Genomic DNA, 22079 nt, shown 5'->3' on the forward strand with positions numbered 1-22079 from the left:
CATCCTCGAAAGAGAAAAAGTTGTTACTGCTGAGCACGTTGTGCAGGTTCAGAGCACAGTCCCAGGGATATTTGGTTCTGAGCACATGCTCTGGACTAGGAAGGAATGGGTTCAAACTCAGCTGTGCCGCTTACCACCTGTGCGATATGGGGCCTGCTCTTTAACCTCCGAGCCTCAGTTTCCTCACCTTAAAAAGGGGAAGATTCTACCACGTTCTTCACATAACTTACAATTCATGCAAAACTGCTCAGCATGATAGCGAGCGCAGAGTCAGTGCCCCATACGTGCCGGCTCCTGCGATCACTGCGTATCTCCTAGACAGGGAATGAGGAAGAGCAAAGCATCCTCCCCGGACAAAGTAGAGGCTCGTTAGGAGGAGGATACACTTTCCTGAATCAGCACGCCACCTACAAGCTGCACAGGAAGAGACTAATAAATTGGGTACCCTAGCAATATCTTTTACGCATACCAAGGGACAGTGGAAGTGAAGATGTTTAATAGACAAGGAAAAAGTATTTGTGACATAGCTGTCAAACTTATTATCTATATCGTATAGAGGATGTTTACATTCTCTCTGCTTCTGTATCTGAAAATTTCCCTATTAAAATAGAGTAGGTGCTCATCAGTTTAAAAGGACAAACCATTCAGGAGACAGATGAGCCAAGGATATAAAGAGGCAACACTCAGGAAAGGAAATTTCAACAGCCAATGAGCAACCTCAGTGGTAATCTAAAAGTGCACAGGGAAACACTGAGGCTCCACAATTAACTCTTCAGAAATACGAAACTTCGGAACAACTCCTAACACCCAGTGCTGGTGAAGGTGTGACAAAATGGTCAGTCACGTGCGGGGGGGGGGGGGGCAGCAAAGTGGTATCGTCTTTTTGAGGACCAGTGGTGTGATATCAATAGTTAAAATGTAAGGCCCTTTGATCTAGAATCTCACTCCTACGAATCTCTCCTAAAAGAATGCTAACATACGTGTACAAAAACATGTGTGGATGCTTATTCCAGCAAGTTTAGTACTAGGAAAAAAAATGGGAATCAAGCCATAGCAAAATGAATGAAGGCATCCTGTCTTTATAGTACCCCGTATAATGGAACACTAAGCAATAACTTTTTTAAATGTACTGACATAAAGATCTGGAAGTAGTAATATAAAATATGGCAACGTGTATTTGATAGTTGCTTATTAACTGCCAAGTACCAAGGATATTTGTTTTATATTTATGGAATCCCAGGGGAAGAAAAAGTAGTTGAATAAAATGGGACTCTGGAGGCAGAGCCCTTGAACTCGAAAACCAGCTCCACCAGGAACTCTAAAATCAATCTGATCAGCTGTGGGACTCTGGACAGTTCCTTTAACTCTCTTTGCCTCAGCTTCTCGTCCTGCCACACAGAGATCCTATCAGCACCTACTAATGGGGTAATGATGAAAATGGACTTGGTGCATTGAAGCTCTCGGCAGAAGGCCTGGCAGGTAATTAGGTGCCCAGGAAAGGCGAGCCACAGCGACAGCTGCTAATTGCCATCATCATCCTCTGCACCGTATGGTCCAACTAGGTCTATTTTACACTGCATAGTTGCTACCACATCTTCACATCCTCGATCCTTTTTATTGGAAAACAGAGTTGCTATGTAGTCGGTGCCCCCTGTGTGCCTGGGGCCATATCTAAATTGCTACACGGCTCTTAGTGGTGGAGCTAAGCAGCCCCTCCCCTGCCTCAGTACTTCCATCCTAGGTGGGGATGGGAGGACCTGTGCAGGCTGAGGGTTCCTCTGCTCTCGAGGAGCTGTAGCCTATTCTCCGCCAGCGGGTTCACACTGAGCTCCCGATGTGAGGGTCCACACCATACCCAGCCTGACTCCCCCTCCCTGAAACGCGGGTGAACTAGCTATCTCCTGGTCAGGACCCATGGCCTGTAGCCCAGGTGGGCATGGTCCCTCTCGGCTTCCCCCTCTCTGGGACCCGCCAGAGGCAAGCCGCAACTTTTCCCTGCGGCTTGCAGATCAGGTATGTATACAAATGACTGTGTCTGGTTCCTCCCAGCAGCAAGCTCAAGGCCTGGCCCCAACCCTTATCTCCCCCATCGGCCTGTTGACTTCCTTATCAACTTATTAGAATGAGTACTTTGGCGCAACATATGTTAAGCCTTTTTTTTTCTTATTTTTACCTCTCGTCTAACTTATATAACAAAGTAGCAATTTTTGAATTCAACTTCTATTTCTTGACCACCAGTTGATAAAACCATGAGCCAAGAGGACAGTGCCCATTGCTCCTTCTCAGAACTGACTCCTCAGTGCCACCCGACCATCTGAGAGCCCTGGGTAGTCAGAGTGACTCTAGTGAGCTTGTCTTGTGTTCCTGTTCCTCCAGATTCCTGAGCCTGGCTGCAAAACAGCACAGCTTCCACTACAGAATCATTGCTCAATCTTGCCGCTTTGTAATATGGCTGGCGTCACGTGCTGTTATGTCAATTTGGGGGAATGTGATAGATATAAAGCTGATTGGCATTGGGTATACTGGGCTTTTGGACTACTGAGAAAAATCAGGAGGTCTAGTCAAACCTTTGGTTCTTCCAAAGAGGGTTCAGCATATTCCCTAAGAATTTGAAGCATAAACTTTGCTAAATCAATTACAACAAAAACAAGCAGAAAAGGGACTCTACTTTGTGTACAGTAGCCAAGAAATCTGAGAATTCTATTCTCTGAAAAAAAATAAAAAGCCAGCTTTGACCCATGCACATGAACGTTTGAAGGTAGATCCACAGAGTTCCATGTGCTGCTAAGAAAGACACCACGTCCTTCCAACAGTTGAAGCTCTCCCTACCTCAGCATCATCCCAAGGAGGAACGAAAAATTATAATCAATTACTTGCTGTCCTGTAAGGTGGGGTTTCTCAGACTCAGCACTACTGATATTTCAGAACAGATCATTCTTTGTGCAGAGGGCTGTCCCGTGCCTTGTGGAATGTTCAGTGGCAACCCCAGACTCTATCCCCCAGGTGCTGACGGCACTCCGCGATGATCGTGGCCACCAGACACGTGTCCAGACATCGCCAAATGTCCTGAGGGACAACACCACCACCTTCATGGGAACACTGGCACTGATTCCAGGCTGTTTCCACCTCTTGGAGCAGCCCCACCTTTCTTGGACTCATCTCCAGATCCCCTTCTCCTTGCTGGCTCTGTATGTCCCCTCATCTAACTCATCTCCTGCCTTGTCCAATCCCTTCAACCGCCCACAGTGCCCTGAGAACCTATGAGCAGCTGTCAGCCAAATCCCGGATAGTCTCAATGTCTTCATGGAATATTCCCTGCTCCCACCCTGAACTTAGCACACTGTTCCCTACAGCCCTCTCCTACGTCATGATGGGCTCTTCGGTCACACCCCATATACTCCTCTTTGCCAATTCCAGATCATTTCTCTGCCAACCTCCCTCTAGAAACTGAGCGTCTTAGAACAGGGGCTGGCCAACGATAGCCTGTGGGCCAAATCTGGCTTACCACCTGTTTTTATATAGTCCGTCTGCTAAGGATGGTTTTCAGATTTTTAAATGGTTGAAACACAAACCAGAAGGATATTTCCTGACATGTAAAATTGCAATCTCAGTGTCCGTACACAAGCAAGCTCATTTGCTTACCTGGTGTCTCGGGCTGCTTTTGCAAAGGCAGAATGCCATTGAAGGGTTGCAACACAGACTGCCCGACCTGCAGAGCTTAACCTATGTACTACCTGGCCTGACAGAGAAAGCTTCCAACCCCTGCCTTTGAGGTACGTGGCAGCAGTCTGGGCCAGCCAGTTGTCATCATCTACTACCTGCCAGGTCACTCTTCCATGTGTATTAAAATATACACAGGACCGAAGGCTGGATGGCACAACTGCTAACGTTAGTGACTGAATCAAGTTCAAAATTACCTCCGTGGGTTGGAATGTTGTGTGGAAATCAGCAGGATGAAAGGTTTCATATATTAAGTCCCATGCAATGTTCATTATCAGAGAGACTGACACACAGAGCAGAAAGATGATCTGGTGTGTGGTGACAGAGGTAAGAACTATGATGAATAGGGAAACACTATGGGGAATTTCATCCATGTAATGGCATACGAAGCAATAATAGAGCTAGAATATTATGGAGTGCATTTAGGTCAGAAGACCTTCCTCACAAACAGAAAAGTTCAGGGATAGAACGGGGTGCCCCAGAGAGGAGAGGGCCTAAGCCTAAAAGTGCATAGAAAGTCCTCCTGCTATAGGCTTAAAGATTTTTTTCTCTTAAGATTATCTACTATTTATAATTTAAACCAGCAACACTGGTTGTTTTGCTGATTTGAGGCTGCAAGTAATTTTTCCTTGGTAAAAAAATGAAAGCACCCACAGTTTTCTTCCAGTGCAAAGATGAATGTTTTTTTCTTTTTAGAAAGAGAGAGAGAGCACACAAAAGAGCGGGAGGCAGGGGGCGAGGGGCAGAGAGAATCAGAAGCAGGCTCCACACCCAGCACAGAGCCCAACATGGGGCTCAATCTCACAACCTGAGATCATGACCTGAGGCGAAATCAAGAGTTGGGTGATTAACTGACTGAGCCACCCAGGTGCCCCTAAAAGCATTTTTGGTGACTATGTGCCATAATGAGCTTTATCTTTACACTTATATTTTGGATTTCATTCTTGGGGTGCCTGGGTGGCTCAGTCAGCTAAGCGTCTGACTTCTGATTTTGGCTCAGGTCATGATCTCAGGGTTGTGAGATTGAGCCCTGAACTGGGCTCTGTGCTGGGCGTGGAGCCTGCTTCAGATTCTCTCTCTCCCTCTGTCCCTACCCCCCCCACACTCCCTGCTACCCCTTGCACTCATGCGTTCTCTCTCAAAGAAAAAAAAAGGTGATTTTAGGTGATAGATGACCAATAACCAACAAACTTCTACCTTATTTGATAAATGCTCAGTGCAGAGTTCTATTTCTTATGAAACAAAAGCAAACCAATCTGTTCTTGGAGTCTCAGTTCTTACTGGAATTAAAGCACATAGCCCAGCAGGCTTAAGTCATAAGGAGACTTTGAAATTTTCTCCTTCCGAACTCTGAATTTTTAATATTTGCATCAAAAAAATATACCTACATAGTATATAAATAAAATTTCTCCTCACTCGGTGACTGTGCTTTGGGATGGTGGGTTGAAGTGATTCCGTGTGATTTGGACACTGAAAGGCAAAGGCCAAAGACTTGTGTCGAACCCACAACTCAGCCCCTTAGTCCTGGGATCATCACACGGCACCAAGGCCCTGTCTCTCACTTGTAAAACGAGGATGAAGACACTTGTCCTGCTAGATCCTCCAGAGGACCATTGTGAGAATGTCAGATGATGTTAAAGGACCATCTGAGCAGGGAATGCCATATGCATTTTAGGGCAACGTGAATCTCTAAACTCTAGCATGTTCCTATCATCTTCTTTTCAGAGGTACCGGCATTAGTTGGGTCAGAATGATAAAATCCAGTCTAAAGATCCTATGTGGCATACACAAGGCACGTTGCCACAAGTCAGTGCTAAGCAGGGCCAGAATGCTCACATACATGAGGAGCCAGCTAGGTCAGGCCTGCTCTGTCTTTCAAGGTCTGTGGGGAGTCGGACACAAGGAACTACTTGATGCTAAGGTGCCGTGCGGAGGCACAGGTGTTGAGCAGCTGACGAAGCTATGCATGCAGGGATCATTTCCCATTTGGCCTCTTGTCACCCTTTCCCCCATCCCACTCCCACCTCTGCCAAAACTGTACTGCTGCTTCGGGGCCGGAGGGCCAAACCCCTCCAATAGTCTTCATGAAGCCACTTCATAATCAATCTGTAAAATGTTATGTCTTTACAAGTGGGAAAGTGTATTCTTCTCCAATAAGTGCTGTAAATGTCCGTCAAAGTACTCATTTCAGTAAAATGAAAACTCAGTCCTGTTTGAAAAGAATGAGACAAGAAACATGCAGAGCATCACGTGTGGCTCCCATTCCAGATCCCCCCCAAGCCCCACACCTCGAAACCGTGAACTGTGCCCATGACAGTCTACTCCACTGCTGTCATCCTTGCCAACCTGCCACAAGGTGTGGCCATCTGAGCTCACAACATGGGGACCTTTGAAAAGTGTAACAGCAAGAAACAGACCAGGCATCGACAGGACACAAGGCAGACAGAACAAGAGAACGCCAAGCGCTGCTGACAAGGACTCCGAATGACTGGCCTCAGCATCTGGGGTGGTTTTACGTACCGATTTGCAGCCTACTGCACCCCCTTCTCTCCCTCAGCTAGGAGCAGTGCTGAAAGAACCTTACGTGCCCTTTGAGCACTGCCTAAGTTTCTTGAAGATCTTAGACCACAAGGTGCAACGTTTAGGATAGACGCTCTCATTCCTCCGTCTGTTTAGAAGTTTGTCTTCTTTTAACACCTTGTTCTACACAGACTCTTAGAAAAATCTGTAGATGGATAGTTACGTGGTAGAGAAGGGTGTCAACGAGGATCGTGGCTTGCACATCACTCTCGGACTAGTGCCTTCCTCTCCTTCTGCGACAGGAGGCACCCAAGGGCATGGCCAGCTCAGCCTCCAGGGGCTCTATGCACACCAGACTGCTCGGGACATCGCTCAAGATGGGGGTGGATGTTCCTCAGGGATACAGAGGAGGGGACATATCTCGATCACTAGCTTAAGGGCATCCAACTTATGCGGAGTGACCTTCTTCTTCATCAGGCAGCCTCATGACTCACATGTGGCTCCCAGGTGGATCTCCATGATGAGAGAAAATGCTCCAGCCAAATGATGTAAGCAGAGCCTCCACGTGCCAGCAGCAGGGGGTGACGCACTGGCAAACCAGTGCACCAGTCAGTCCAGGTGGACCTGGCTGGCATGGACTGGTCCACAGAGCTCCATCACCCTAGTGAACGGACAGCATTCCCTTGGGGAGCTATCAGTGGACCCAGACTCCAGAACAGCATGGCCCTCCATCGTGTTGCACCTCTACTTTATAGAACCGTTTCTAAGTTCCTATAGATTTTGTCAAAATCTATTACTTTTGTGTGTGTGTCAATGGCATTTACTGAAATTTACATATTTATATATTATCTACTCATATAAATATAATATAATGTATATGTACATCTATGTTTATATTTATATAATTTATCTGTTTAATTCACACAGGCTTATTCTATTTAACTAAAATCACCCTCAACTATGCATTGCTACAAGTATCTCAAGACTAACGATCTTATATTTACAGGATGGCGCACCATTCGTTTCTAGGTAAAGTCCTGTGTTTTGTATTCTTTTCCATTTGATAAAGCACAGATTTTCGTACAGATATTAATAGAGATAGGACTGTGAAAACACAAGTGTGTGAAGAAGAGCTCGTGGAGTTAATAAGATCACATCTAGGCCTATCCCCAGGACCACCTTGCCTGGGGACGTTCCAAGGACCTCTGGGGTGGCGTTTTAAGGGCAGGGAAGAACCCAGAAGCCGGGAGCAAGTCAGGAGAGGTTGTGTGGCCAGCAGGGACGGGATGGTGGTGGGTGCCTGCGGGGTTGTGACCCCGCCCACCTCGTCAGGGTCCTTGCGCCCCTCGAAAGGGCTGGGGTAATGCTTACTTTTCACAGTGCTCTCGTACTTGACTGGGCTTGAAGCCAGGAGCCGACTGGGAGCAGGGACTGGTGGGGGCCGACAGGGGACTGCCAGTGCTCTGCACCGAGTGCCTGCGGCTGCGCCTGCGGTCCAGGCCCCGCTGCTCGCCCGCGCCGCCGCTGCCGCCACCGGAACACACGCTGGCCCTCCTCCGGTCCCGGCGCCCGCTGGGGGGCGGCTCTGCAGTCTCATCGCCGTCCTCCAGCCGCAGTGCCACCTGAAAAAGCAGAGAGCGCCCAGGGCAAAGTCAGACTTGACAGCCTCTCAGCGACCTTAGGTGGGATCTGCATTTCAGGTTCGCTCTAATGTGACTCCACATTCCTTCCATCCTGCGAACTCAGCTTCTCTGCAAGATCTTCACAACCACAGGCGTGCCAAAGTGCAGTCTGCAAACGGAAAGATGCTTGCCACTGTATATTTTCCCAGTCAAATGGGGATGAAAAGGCCAACAGATACCCTGAGCAGGTCTGCGAAGTACTCTGCAATCAGACAGGATCTTTACCCTGGAGCCCAGCACTGTCCCTTCCGGGGCTGCATCTCTCCCGGCCCACCCTGTGCTCTGCTGTGGTCCAGGAGGCGAGGTCTGTCCTGAAGCCCAGCCGCAGGGAGCCCTCCAGTGCCTGATCATTCCTGAGCTTGCTTCCCAACCGAGCGCAGCCAGGACTGTGGTCAGAGGCAAGGGCCCCAAGACGCAGGTGAGCGGAGTTGGCCGCACGCACGATCTTTCCGAGAGGCCCGGTGCAGCGGCACATCCGGCCTGATGTCAGCGCCCCCGCTTGGCGCTGCGGCTACGGGGCTACCCTCCCTCTGCCTGGTCCCTGGGGTTGGGGGTGGAGCCTGAAGTGACACCAGACAGCCTGCATATGCCAGTCACAAAAATATACACCAGAGATAAACTTCACCTCTAAATTGTTTTTAAATCTTCCCTTAAAAGTCATGCATATTTATGCAGAAGAATAATTGCCTTACACCTTGCCACTGTGGTTTCACGTGGAAATCGGAGCCAGCTGGCACCACACCCCCACACCACTGCCCTTGGCCGAAGGGTATTTTAGTCCTGCTCCTAGATGGCGCCCTTTCCAGAGGCCCAGCTCTGCCATCTTGTCCTCTCGCTCTGCCCGGGATCCTGCTCCGCGGCTGCCTCAGTTTAGGCTCTGACACCATCTGGCTGTGCTTTTGCACGGCTCCCTCCTTGCCCGTGCCCGCTCTCCTCGGCCAGGGGCACCGCTTGGCAAAGCACAAGCTGCCAATGACGAGGCCTGGCATGCATGCTGGCGGTGCCACTCACCAACCGGGTGTGACCTGCAGCTAATTACCTGCCTTTTCTCTAGCTCGCCCCAGGAGGTAACAGTATTGCGTTCGTGGGACTGCGGGAGGAATCGCTTCTATAAAGATGATTTATGTGGCTGGTACTCAATAAATAGGACTATCCTTCCCCAAGCTAGGCCGTCAGACGAAGGGGCCCAGGATGCCCACAAATTCCTCCATCGCACATAAGTGGCAAGCCTGAGCCCATCCCAGCCAAGTCCAGCAGTCTCTCTGACTCGTCTACCAGGGAGTTCCACAGTCCTGCATCCCCTGAGGTGCCGATTCTCCAGCCCTACAGGTGCTCTTGGTCACATTTCACAACTCAGTCCTGACAGGTGAGAGAATGGAGACCGAGATTGGCTAACCAAGCAAAATGGTTTTCATATCACCTATCTATAGAAAGCCAAGCTAGTGCAAAATCAACAGTCCCCTGTGTCCAAAGTTTTGGCACCTGCGCTCATTTAACAAGGTGAGCTTGACTGTGTCAAGGCCAGGTTGGCCACCCGCATCCCGGTTCACAGAGATGAACACCTGGGACAGGTGGCCTGTTTCACAGGGGTGTACTCCCCCGCTTTACCTGTCCCATCTCCAGTTTCTTCCAGCTCTGACTTTTGGGTAAGATCAATGTAGTGAAAACTCTATCTTTGTGCCAGATACATTTTATAACACACTCTCAGATGGATATAGGAAGACAATTTAATAATATTTTGACTATTTGTTCTCCCAGAATTTACTAGTCAGACATAATTTTGGGAGGTTTGAGGTAACAATTGATAAGAGTTGAGAAAAAGCACTGTTGTAAAATGTCACTAGAAAAAAAAAAAGTCATTGTAAAGTCGGTTTCCTAAGGGTCTTCACTCCAGTATCACTGCAGGAAGTAAGAAAGAAATGATGTGTTTGGTTAATCACATTTATCATCTCAACGTTAACACTTTAAATGGCATTCTCTAGGACAGTGGGAGAAGGACTGTACATCTGACGAACGACGGTATTTTTAAATATTTCTAACCAGTTGTTTTTTCTTCATTTTTAGATATGAAAATTCTAGACCATTTGAACTTATTCTGACCCGAAGTATTGATTCTGCTTCTTATTAAGGCACACATTTGGAATGATAAGATTAGGGGATAAAGTAGAGTTCAGATATTTCTAATTCCTTGTCTAACCTCAGAGATCCAAGGATCAAATAGCATGCCTCTCACAGCTCCTTTCAGAGAGGAGCTTTGTGTTCTGTGTGCACAAAGCAAAACCCATTTTAACTGCCTTTCGTCAGAGAAGATGGAGACAATCAAGAAGTTTAAATGAAAAGAAAAACCTGGAAAAATTATCAAAGCAACCCCATAAAACAAATTTTAATGAGGGCTTTCTAAAGTTCAGAGCCTCGGCAAAACATCTATCTCTTTTACAAAAAAAAAAAAAAAGAAAGAAAGAAAGGGGTGCACGGAAGGGTAGTTACAGAGCACAGAATCCCAGTCGATTCAGTGGCAGCCTGGGGCCTCACAGCGAGCATCTGCGTAACATGAAATTTGGGCCCAGTGTTCACTCGTGATTTTGTTTTTACCAGGAGAATCGTAGAATCACCAGTATCCACTGAAGACGGGAAGAGAGGCTTTACTTTCCCACACAAGGCTACGGTGGCAGTGCCCAGTTCTTTAGATTCTAGGGAGCGCAACAAATTAGTCAAGAACACACAGAGCTGGCAAAGACCTGGAGGGCCCAGCACTTACCACGACTCCTCCTCCGAATCTCGGGTGTCAGATCGAATTAACTACAGCTCAACCAGCATCCTCCACCAAACCCAAGATAAGACCAACAATGTCCCAGGGAATCTCTAGTCTCTCCCTAATGAGGAAGTGTTTCACTTGCTGGGCCCCTCAGCAAATGCCTTCTAATTCTTGTAATTAAATGTAGAACACAGTTTATACGCTAAAACCCAGTTGAGGGGCAAGCGGTTTCCAAATCCAGCACTGAATGCTACCACACTCTATCCCACCTTACTAGGAAAGCAGTTAGAAGATAGGGTGCTATCTGTGACAGCTTCCTTCCGTCGTTGAGGCCGGTGAGTGATGTGGACACTCTTTTCAAGTTTTCATTATGGAAATTTTCAAACATACACAAAATATGAAAGAGTATGAAGACTGTGATGCATTTTTCAGCCCTGATAGTCCGACAAGTATCAACCCCATCCAGTCTTGTGTTATTTATACTCCACTCCTCGCCCCCAAATCCCAGACGATATCATTTCATCTGTAAATATTTTAGTAAATGTCCCTAAAAGATAAGGATTTTTAAAAACCATAACCCCCGTACCACTGTTCCACTTAAAATAACTTCTTAATATCATCAAATATCCAACAATGCGAACATTTTTGATGGAAGTCAAAAGCTACCACATCTCTTCGAATTTATATCATTATTACTACTAACATTGTGGCAGGCTGCCATCTTGCATAATAGATACAGTCGTTTTCCATATCGCTATCTCATACCTTCTTTTTAATCCTATACCTGTACATGCATACCTATACGTCTTGGTTCAGCTTTAAGGTGAAGTGGATGCCAGCGCTAGTACCATTTCAAGAAGCAACATGCCAATGGCAGCTTGTAGGAAATGGTCACAGCGCTAGGCTCCCAGAGAACCATGCCTCCTTGTTTCCTCACTCTTGTGTAGCCCCCTCCTACACCGAGCCCATTTCCTATGGGACTTGCTTTGGCCAATGGGACATCAGCAAACATGATGCAAACAAGGCTTGAAAAGTGTTTGCACGTTGGGACTGGCCCTTCTGAAATGCTGCTACCATGCGAAGAGGTGCGAGCTAGCCTGCTCAAGACTCAGAGCCCAGCCAAGAGCCAGCACCCAATGCCAAGCCAAGTGAATGAGGCCATCATAGACCATGCAGCCCCAGTCAAGCCACCAGATACTCTCAGCTGAACCAAGCCCAAATACCTGACCCACAGAATTATCAGCAAATTCCTGTGTTGGACCACTGTGTTTGGCTTACCTGACATGCAGCAAGAGTAACTGATACACGTTTTTAAAATCACCTATGACAGGAAAGGACTTGAAGAGACTGGACTATTAGTTAATTATTCCTAACATTAATAGCTACCCCTCTCTTTTAGGGTCTCTGGACCCAATTCCAACAGTGGGGGGGGGGGAGTCAAGCAATTCTTGAACACCCGCAGGGTGTCTAAGAATTAACTCCATTCAACTCAGTTCTGACACTGTCTCCCCAGGGCCAGCATCAAATATTCTAGGTTAAGAGTTCAGTTCGACAGGACTGCCTCACTGCCTCCCACCCCAATTCAGATCCCAGCTGCAAGCTCCAGGCTGTTACCTGTGTTTCTGACCAACCAGACTGGAGGTTCCAACATCCTCCTCCTTAGGTTCAATGAATTTGCTGGAGTGGCTCACAGAGCTCAAGGAAACACTTACTTACATTGACCAGGTTATTAAATTATAGGATAAAAAATATAAATCAACAGCCAGATTAAGAGATACACAGGGCAAGTTCCCAAACAAAGGAGTTTCTGTCCTCATGGAACTTGGTGGAATGTGTCAGCATTCTGCTTCCCTGAGACTGGAAGCTCTCCAAAAAGGACCAAAGAGCTGCCCTCGTGGGTGTTTATGGAGGTTTCATGATGTAGTCATGATTAACTAAGTCATTGGCGATTGGCTGATCCAACGTCCAGCCCCTCCAACCCCAGGAGGTCAGGGATTGGGGCTGAAAATTCCAACCATTTAATCACACAGTTGGTCCTCCTTTGGCAACCAGCCCCATCCTTAGGTGCTTTCTGAAAGTCACCTCCCTAATATAACAAAATATACCTTTATCACTCTCAACACATAGGAAATTTCAAGGGTTTGGGGAGCTGTGAGCCAGAAATGAGGATAATGACCAAACACATTTTTCTTAAAATAAATCACGTTATCACACTCTCACCCCCAAAGTCTTCAGCCTTAATATGCTTTTCCATTACCAGGACCACATTTTTAGAATTAAAAATTAGAACATATAATCTGACAAAAGTTTTCATATTTTGATTTGTGAATTTATGTATTTGAAAACTCATATGAAGCTATAAAAATTAAAATGAATTTAATTAAACAGGAATTAAATCACCTCTCTGAAATGGAATTAAATTACATGGAATTGGGCCTGTCCCCAGAAAGTCCAGGACATGTGGTCACCAGACATCCTTCACTTTTAGCAAGAATTCTAGAAACCCAACCAAGTTCTCTGCAATTATTTGAAAACATTCATAGTCTTCTGTGAGGAAAAGCCTGGCTTTGCTCATAGGTCTCTTTGCTGTCCCTGCATATACTGAACTTAGTTGTCCTGTGGCAGTAAATAGTTTTCAGAACATTCACTTTCAGAAAGGAATAAAAACCCTGATTCCGCCCCATATCTCAAGCATCGAGTTGTCACCTTGGGATGTTACTCTTTCCTTTAAGATAGCTGCATCCTGATTAAATCATGCCCTTCCTTCAACCCAGCATCTGGCAAATATAGTCATAAAACAAGTGATATCTAAAAGAGACTTTCATTCGCGCACTTACTGAACATCTACTCTGGACAAGCACACTGCTGGGCTCTGGGGCAAAGAAAGAAATGAAATATGACTCAGAGTAACAGCTCAAAGGAAGACAGACAGACAAGTACGTCCTGAGGACTGCTCAGTCCAAGCTATGGTCATAGCGAGCTCTCTTTCCTAAGTTATGAGCAAAGAGCAGGGGACAAGCAGGAGGAACTCCTTTTACCTTGGCACGAACGCCTTGCGGATAAGGGGACATCTATGGATCTATGGTGACTCCTACAGGAGTAAGAATTTGCAAACTATGAGAGCAGGAAGGAAGAACTCTAGGCAAAGAAGAGAGAATGAAGGAAAACTCCCTGCCCACCCCCGCAAAGACCTGCCTTCCATGTTCTAGAGACAGGAGAGAACTTCAGAGACATTGTAGGAGTGGCCAGAGACAAGGCCACAGGAGCATAAAGGCCACAAACAATGTAGGTCTCTGTACCAACTCAATGTGTTTGGGCTTCATCCTCATGGCCACAGAAAAGGTTTTCTCATGTATTCATTCACTCATTTGCTTACTCAAGTTTGTTCTCTTAGAGGAATGGCATAGTCAGATCTAACTTTCAGGAAGATCCTTTTTTTCAGTTGCTGGGAGTTAGGCGGGGGAGAACAGAGAGAGGTCTTAATGGGATATAGCCCCTGCAGGATGCCAGCCTCTCCAGGCTCAGATCATGCTGCTGTCCCAGACCCTAACCTCTCCAGTCACACCAATCTCTATTTGACCCTTCACACCTGCCAAGCCAGAGCTCCTCTGCTGCTTTGCCCTCCATCACTATCCTTCTTTAGGCCATCTTCTCAGAAGGCCATCTTTCCTGTCCCTGCCTCACTTTCTCACCCCTACTTCATCTTGTCTCTCTTCATAAACATGTTTGGAGCTTCCAATTCTCAATTTATTCATGTACTTGGCCACTGTATGCACCCCACTAGGGTGTGCACTCCCTGAAGGCAATGGCCTTGTCTGTCTAGCTCACTACTATGTCCTAGGGTCTGGAATAGTGCCTGGAACATAGTAGGTGCTCAATAAAGTTGTGCTGAAAAAGCAAATTTTGAATTTGTTAAGAAGAGAAGATACTACAATGAGAAGATACTACAATAATCCAGGTAAGAAACAAGAGGACCAGAGCTAGGGGAATGGAGAAGAAAGTGAGGTTGTCAGCTATTATATTTCTAAATGGGAAGGGGGGCAGGAGAAAAAAAAATAAAGGAGTCTAGGATAGCTCCAGGTTTGTAACATGGAAGATTCTACTGTTTATAAAAGCGGAGAAACGAACAGATGATACAGGATTTTTATTTTCTTTATGGGAGAAAAATAAAGTTCAGTTAGGGCTGGTTACATGTCATGTGCAGCTTCCAAACAGCTGTGCCCAACATAGAGCTCCCTAGGCACCATCTATGTCCCTCTGCACTGTTACATTTGGCTCCTGGAGGAATCAGCTATTTGCTTGTCTTAGACTATAGGTTTAGAGTTCCTTGGATACAGACAGAACTTCTCTCTGCACTTTTAGCCCCAGCAAAGTATATGATATATAATAGGCCCCATGAATGAAAGTAACACAAGAAGAGAAGCAGGAAGAAAAGCAGGCAGCCATGGGCCTTGGCAAAAGCTCAAGGTCAAATATCAGCCACCAGCCTCAAAAACTGAACTCACTGGGTAAATCAGAACAGGCCACACACACTGAGAGAGGAGGTCTGGAACCCCGACACTGAAAGGGAGGTCAGAGAAGGATCCAGGGGAGGACACTGAGGATGAATGATCAGAGAGAGATCCTGGAGCCATTAGCACACTTAGCCACCAGAAGTACAGAAGCAACACACAAGAGTCATCTCACAAACACTAACATCATTCTTTCAAAATGCTAGCAAAACAGTGATGCCCAAACTGATAAAGACGGCATACAAAAAGAAGGAAAAGAAGAGAAGAGGTGGAGGGAGGATGAGGGGGAAGCCAGTAAGACTTAAGAATACTTGTGCACAAATCCTAAATAAGTTAGTAATAAACAGAATTCCAACAGCATATTTTAAGAAAGAATACACCATCACCAAGCGGGTTATAGTCTAGAAACATGAAGATGGTTAAAAACAAGAAAAAGTAAAGAAATGAATTAAATAACCAATTCAAAAAACTAGAAAAAAAACAACAAAGTAAACTGAAAGAAAGTTAGAGATGAAAATTATAAAGATAAAAAATTGAAGAGGAAGGAACACCTCCAAACTCATTTTATGAGGCCAGCATTACCCTGATACCAAAACCAAATAAAAACAACACACACACACACACTACAAGCTAATATCCCCAGTGAACATTGCTGCAAAAATCCTCAACAAAGTATTAGCAAACTAAATTCAACAGAACATTAAAAGGGATCATACTCCATCATCCAGTGGGATTTAATCCAGGGATGCAAGGATGGTTTAATATCCACAAATCAATCAATATCATACATTACATTACCAAAGGGTAAAAATCATATGATCATCTCAACAGGTATAGAAAAAGCATCTGAAAAAATTCAATATCCATTTATGGTGAAAATTCTCAAAAAGGTGGGTATAGAAGGAAATACCTCAACATAATAAAGGCCATATATGACAAACCCAGAGCTCACACTCAATGGTGAAAAGCTGAAAGCTTTTCCTCTAAGATCTGAAACAGACAAGGCTGCCAGCTCTCATCACTTTAATCAATATAATATTTGGAGTCCTAGCCACAGCAGTTAGGCAAGTAAAAGAAATAAAAGGCATCCAAATTGGAAAGGAAGAAGTAAAAGTGTCACTATTTGTAGATGACATGATACTATATAAAGTCCTCAAGACTCCACCAAAACAAACAAACAAACAAAAATGATTAGAATAAGTGAATTCAGTTAAGTTGCAGCACACAAAATTAGCATACAGAAATTGGTTATGTTTCCATATACTAATAATGAGCTATCAGAAAGAAATATTAGATAAAAATCCCATTTACAATTGCATCCAAAAAAATACCTAGGATTAATTTTAACCAATGAGATGGAAAACTTATTTTCCAAAAACAATAAAACACTGATGAAAAAAACTGAAGATGACACAAATAAATGGAAAGATACACCATGCTGTCAGATTGGAAGAATAATGTTAAAATGTCCCTACTACCCAAAGTAATCTACAGATTCAATACAATCTCCATCAAAATACCAATGGCATTTTCAGCAAAGTTGAACAAATAACCCTAAAATTTGTATGGAACCACAGAAGACCCCCCAAATAGCCAAAGCAATCTTGAGAAAGAAAAACAAAGCTGGAGGTATCATGCTCCCTGATTTCAAGCTATACTACAAAGCTACAGTAATCAAAACAGGATACTGGCACAAACATAGATACACAGATCAATGGAATAGAATAGAATAGAAATAAACCCATGCTTATGTGGTCAATAAATCTCTGACAAAGGAGGCAAGAATATACAATGCGGCAAAGACAGGCTCTTCAATAAATGGTGATGGGAAAAACTGGACAGCTACATGCAAAAAAATGAACCTGGACCACTTTCTTCTATCATACAGAAAAATAAGTTCAAAATGGAGTAAAGACTTGAGTATAAGACCTGAAACCACAAAATTCCTAGAAGAAAACAAGCAATAAGCTCTTTGACATCAACCTCAGCAATAGCTCTTTGGACCAGTCTCCTCAGGCAACGTTAACAAAAGCAAACATAAACAAATGGGATTATATCAAACTAAAAAGCTTTTTATACAGTGAAGGAAACCACCAACAAAGCAAAAAAGGCAACTTACTGAAAAGGGAGAAGATATTTGCAAATCATAGATCCAATAAGGGGTTAATATCCAAAATATATAAAGGACCTCCAAAGCTTCCCAAACAACCCAACTAAAAAATGAGCAGAGGACTTAGACATTTTTCCAAAGAAAACATCCAGATGGCCAACAGACACATGAAAAATGCTCACCACCACCAATCATCAGGGAAACATATCAAAACCACAGTGAGATATCACCTTACACTGGTCAGGATCAGCTGTTATCGGACAAGAAATAACATGTGCTGGTGAGGATGTGGGAAAATGGGAGCCCTTGTGCACTGTTGGTGGGAACATAAAATGGTGCACTCTGGAAAACAGTACAGGATTCCTCAAAAACTTAAAAATAGAACTACCATATGACCCAGCAATCCCACTTCTGGGTAATTCTCCAAAGAAAATGGAAACACCAATTCTAAAGAGATATATGCACCCTTATGTTTACTGCAGTTTTATTTATAATAACCAAGATATGGAAGCACCCTGAGTGCCCACTGACAGATGAACAGATAAAGACGACGTGGTATATATACACAATAGAATATTACTCAACCATAAAACAGAATGAAATCTTGCCATTTCCAAAAACATGGACGGACTGAGAGGGCATAAGGCTAAGTGAAATAAGTCCAATAGAGAAAGACAAATACCATATTATTTCACTTATATGTGGAATGTGAAAAACAAAACAAACCAAAAAAACAGACTCACGGATGCAAGAAACAAGCTGTTACCCGAGTAGGGATACCCTCAGAGGGCAGGGGAAACAGATGAAGGGAATTAAGAAGTACAAACTTCCAGTTATAAAATAAATAACTCATGGGGATGTAACGTACAGCATAGGGAATGTGGTCGATAATATTGTAATAACTTTGTACAGTGATAGACAGCTAGATTTATCCTGGGATCATTTCACAATGTATAAAACTATCGAATCATGATGATGTATACCTAATAGGATATTGTATGTCAACTATACCTCAATTTTAAAAACAAGTATTGAAGGGCACCTAGTTGCTCAGTAGGTTGAGCATCTGACTCTTGATTTTGGCTCAGGCCATGATCTCAGGGTTGTGAGATCGAGCCCCATGCTGGGCTCCAGGCCACATTCAGTGGGGAGTCAATCTCTAAAAATAAATAAATAAAAAGTATTGAGTTACAAACAGAAAAGCAGTGCAAATCATATGTAAGTCAAAATTATTCAGAAAAAAAAACAAAAAATAGACAAACTGCTAGTTTATTTAGAATTACAAACAAAAATTATGAACTATCAAAGGGAAAATATCTACTGAAACAGAGGAAATTAAAAACATTCATAGGAGATTTATACATCTCTTTGCTAATCCATTTAAAATCCAAAAGAAATGAATGATTTCCTAGTAAAATATAATTTAGCAAAATTGATCCCAGTAAAGATAGGGAGTTACAGAAGATTTTCTCTTGCCGCCAGCACATGCGTGCACGCACACACACACACACGCACGCACACTCTTTCTTCTCCTCCTCACACAGGCCCACACAATTCCCTAAAGGAATTCTATCAAATCATCAGAGAAAAAGGAGACAAATTTCTAAATATTTTTATAAAGAATAAAACTGATATTTAAACATAAAAAGTATTGCATACACACACAGAAAGGAAGTACAAGAACACTCAAGGCAACACTGTTTGTCATGGCAACAATACCACAAACCAACCAACATTCATTTCGAGAACAGTGGGTAAATAAATTGTCATACATTCGCCAGCAGTGAAAATGAATAAACGAGAACACCACACAATAACATGGGTAGGCTTTTTGTTTTTTTTTAAGTAGGCTCCACGCCCAGTGTGGAATCCAGCACAGGGCTTGGGCTCACGACCCTAAGATCATGACCTGAGCTGAGATTAAGTCAGACACTTTGGGATGCCTGGGTGGCTCAGTCAGTTATGTGTCTGCCTTCGGTTCCTGGAGTCCCAGGATCGCATCCGCATCAGGCTCCCTGCTCAGCAGGGAGTCTGCTTCTCTCTCTGACCCTCCCCCATCTCATGCTCTATTTTCTCTCTCTCAAATAAATAAAATCTTTTAAAAAAATGTTTAAAAAAAAAAAAGAGTCAGATACTTCACCGACTGAGCCACCCAGGTGCCCCGACATGGGTAGGTTTAAAAAACGGTAAGCAAATGGGAAAGTGTAAAAGGGTACAAATGATATATTTCCCTTTATAAAAAGTTTGAGAGCAGACATAATTAAACAGTGTGTTGTTTAGGGATACAGACTGGGAGGAAGGAGCTAGAACAGCTGGCCTGTGACCTCTTCACTCCTTTTATAGAGGAATGCCTCTGGAGAAAGAAACAAGGCAAGTGACTTCTTCTAGTCTTTTAAGTATACCAATAACCAGGCTACCTAATAAATAGCCTAATGATATTTGCTAAAATGAGAGCTCTTGTTTCTGGAATGCCCTTACCAGGATAGGACTGGCTAAGGATCTCCTGGCTGAGGATTACCTGTAGTAAATAAATGTAGAATGTGTGGGCTCACGAGCCACGACTCTCTGAGCCATGTAGTAGAGATGTCTCACAATGGAATAGTACTCGATGGGCGGGGGGACCTGTGATCCCCACACTTGGAGACCTCGCCTATTCCGGGTCAGAGAGCACAGGTATGATGAAGAAAAGACCTAAGACAGACCGCTCGCGGCTCCCTCTGCGCCTCTATAGTCTGTATTCTTGAAAGTATTAGCATAACTAGATTAGCACAGCTAGATAACAAGATCTCTGATCTGTCAACTGATTTGATATTCTGATGTTTTGTGTTAGCTCACAGAGTAAGGGATTTTCAGGTAAAAGTGTAAAGAAAAGAAGAGTGCTGGGGGATAGTGGGATGACAGCAGGGAGGGCTACAAAGGACACTTCCGAGTTCCTGGTAATGTTCTAATTCTTAAATACATGAGGGTATCAGTCAGGATTCTCCAGAGAAAGTGAACAAATAGGATATGCATGGAGATTTATTATAAAGAATTATCGGTGGTCCAAAGGCCTGAGAACCAACAGTGTCAGTCTCAGAGGGAGTTCAAAGGTAGTAGGCAACCTTTGTCCCAGCTCATTACCATCAGGCAGAGAGAATCTGTTCTACTGAACAGATTGGATGAGGCCTGCCCACACTGGCAAGGGCAATCTTTACTCATTCTCCCAACTCAAATCTTAATCTCATCCAGAAACCCCCTCACAGACATGCCTAGAATTATCTGAGCACCTTCTGGTCCAGTCAAGTTGACACATAAAATTAACCATCCCAATAGGAATTTGTTTTATTGTTCTTTAAGTAACACACAGATGCTATATTTGATGCTAAAAGTATGGAGGAAATGCAATTCGACAAAAGGAAGATGGTGAACACAGAACAACTTCTGAAAAGGTTGATGGGAAGGGGGAGAGGGAGATGGGGAGGTAGCTTGAGAGTCAGGCAGGCTGAAGAGAAGGTACAGCCTGAAGCGGGACGTTTCCTGGGGTAGGTATCCAGGCCACTTTTCAAAATTCTCTCCCAGTTGGCTCACTAACGGGAAATTCACCTGCATTATGCAGTCTTCCCGTATACACGGACTACAAAGAATCCAGAGCTGTATTCATGCAAGCCTCTGATTGAGCAGAGTCTCAGAGATGGGCGTTCTGATCGGGGGGCTAAGGTAAAAAGGTTGTCTGTACCAGGAAAAGTCCACCTTTCACCTCCATGTAAGCCAACTGTCTTTGGTTTCTTTCTGCTCCATCTCTAGTATTCTTACATTAACCTCTCATTTAGGAGTCGTAAGAATATACTCCTCCACCAGCCACTGGCTTCCCAGGGCCATTGGGCAGTGATAACAAAACACAAAAGTCAGAGCAGATAACTGGGGAAATGAGGGTCAGCTGGAGAAGATGCCCAGAGCAAGGACACAAAGAATTGGGCCTGCTGGGTGGCTATGGGAAGCTTTAAGCTCTGATCACAAGTATCTCTGGTTTAGTGTCTTCTGATCTCTCCTAAGATTATAAAAAGATAATTCTGTTCTGTCCCTCAACTGTCACTTTTTATGACAATGACTTGTAGCAAATAGTGAATTATATGTCAGTCTGTTCACTTCTACCCAGTAAAGTCACAATGGAGCCTCTTAACTGGGAAATATCCTTCCAAGGACTCTAGCCATGCACAAGAAATTTATGAATAAAGCTGTCCATCATAACAGCATTTCTAATTGCAGAAGTTTGGAAATAATCCAAATCTGGAAAAAAAAGGAGATTTCTACATTATGGTACATGCATACAGGTAGAATATTGTGTTCCTAATAAAATTAAGTTATTGACGATTTAATTTAACAAAAAAAGGCTCTAACATATTTACCAATAAAGATTCAGCACACGACCCTGTGTATAGACAATTATCTCCATAGTTAAAAACATACACCTGCATATACAAAAAAGGCTAGAAAAATGGACCAAAATGTTAACCATGGTTAGTAAATAAAATCATGGGTGATTTTCTTCCCTCTTACACTTATATATTCCTCAGTAAGTACATATCATTTTTGTAAGTGAAAAAAGGAAAGATTAAAAATATAAATCACTATGAATAAGACTGATCAGTTAGGTCAGACGTGGAACAATACAACCCATCTACTGGGAAAAATGTATTAAAATTTATATTGGATAAGGATCTAGTATCCAAAGTATATCAAGCACTCTTACGATTCAAGAGTGACAAAACAACCCAATTAAAAAATGGGCAAAGGATCTGAAT

At 44.0% G+C, this 22079-nt stretch overlaps 1 protein-coding gene across 1 annotated transcript in view; it reads right to left on the reverse strand.

The window, feature by feature from the left end:
- Window positions 1-22079, reverse strand: part of FHOD3 (formin homology 2 domain containing 3) — a 450577-nt gene that overhangs the window by 132940 nt on the left and 295558 nt on the right. The window contains 1 exon segment of the mRNA XM_044382961.3: window positions 7612-7862. Within this exon segment, the coding sequence (XP_044238896.1) occupies window positions 7612-7862 (251 nt within the window).

Source organism: Ursus arctos, unplaced genomic scaffold (assembly GCF_023065955.2).
Source record: "Ursus arctos isolate Adak ecotype North America unplaced genomic scaffold, UrsArc2.0 scaffold_17, whole genome shotgun sequence".
Classification (NCBI taxonomy): domain Eukaryota; kingdom Metazoa; phylum Chordata; class Mammalia; order Carnivora; family Ursidae; genus Ursus; species Ursus arctos.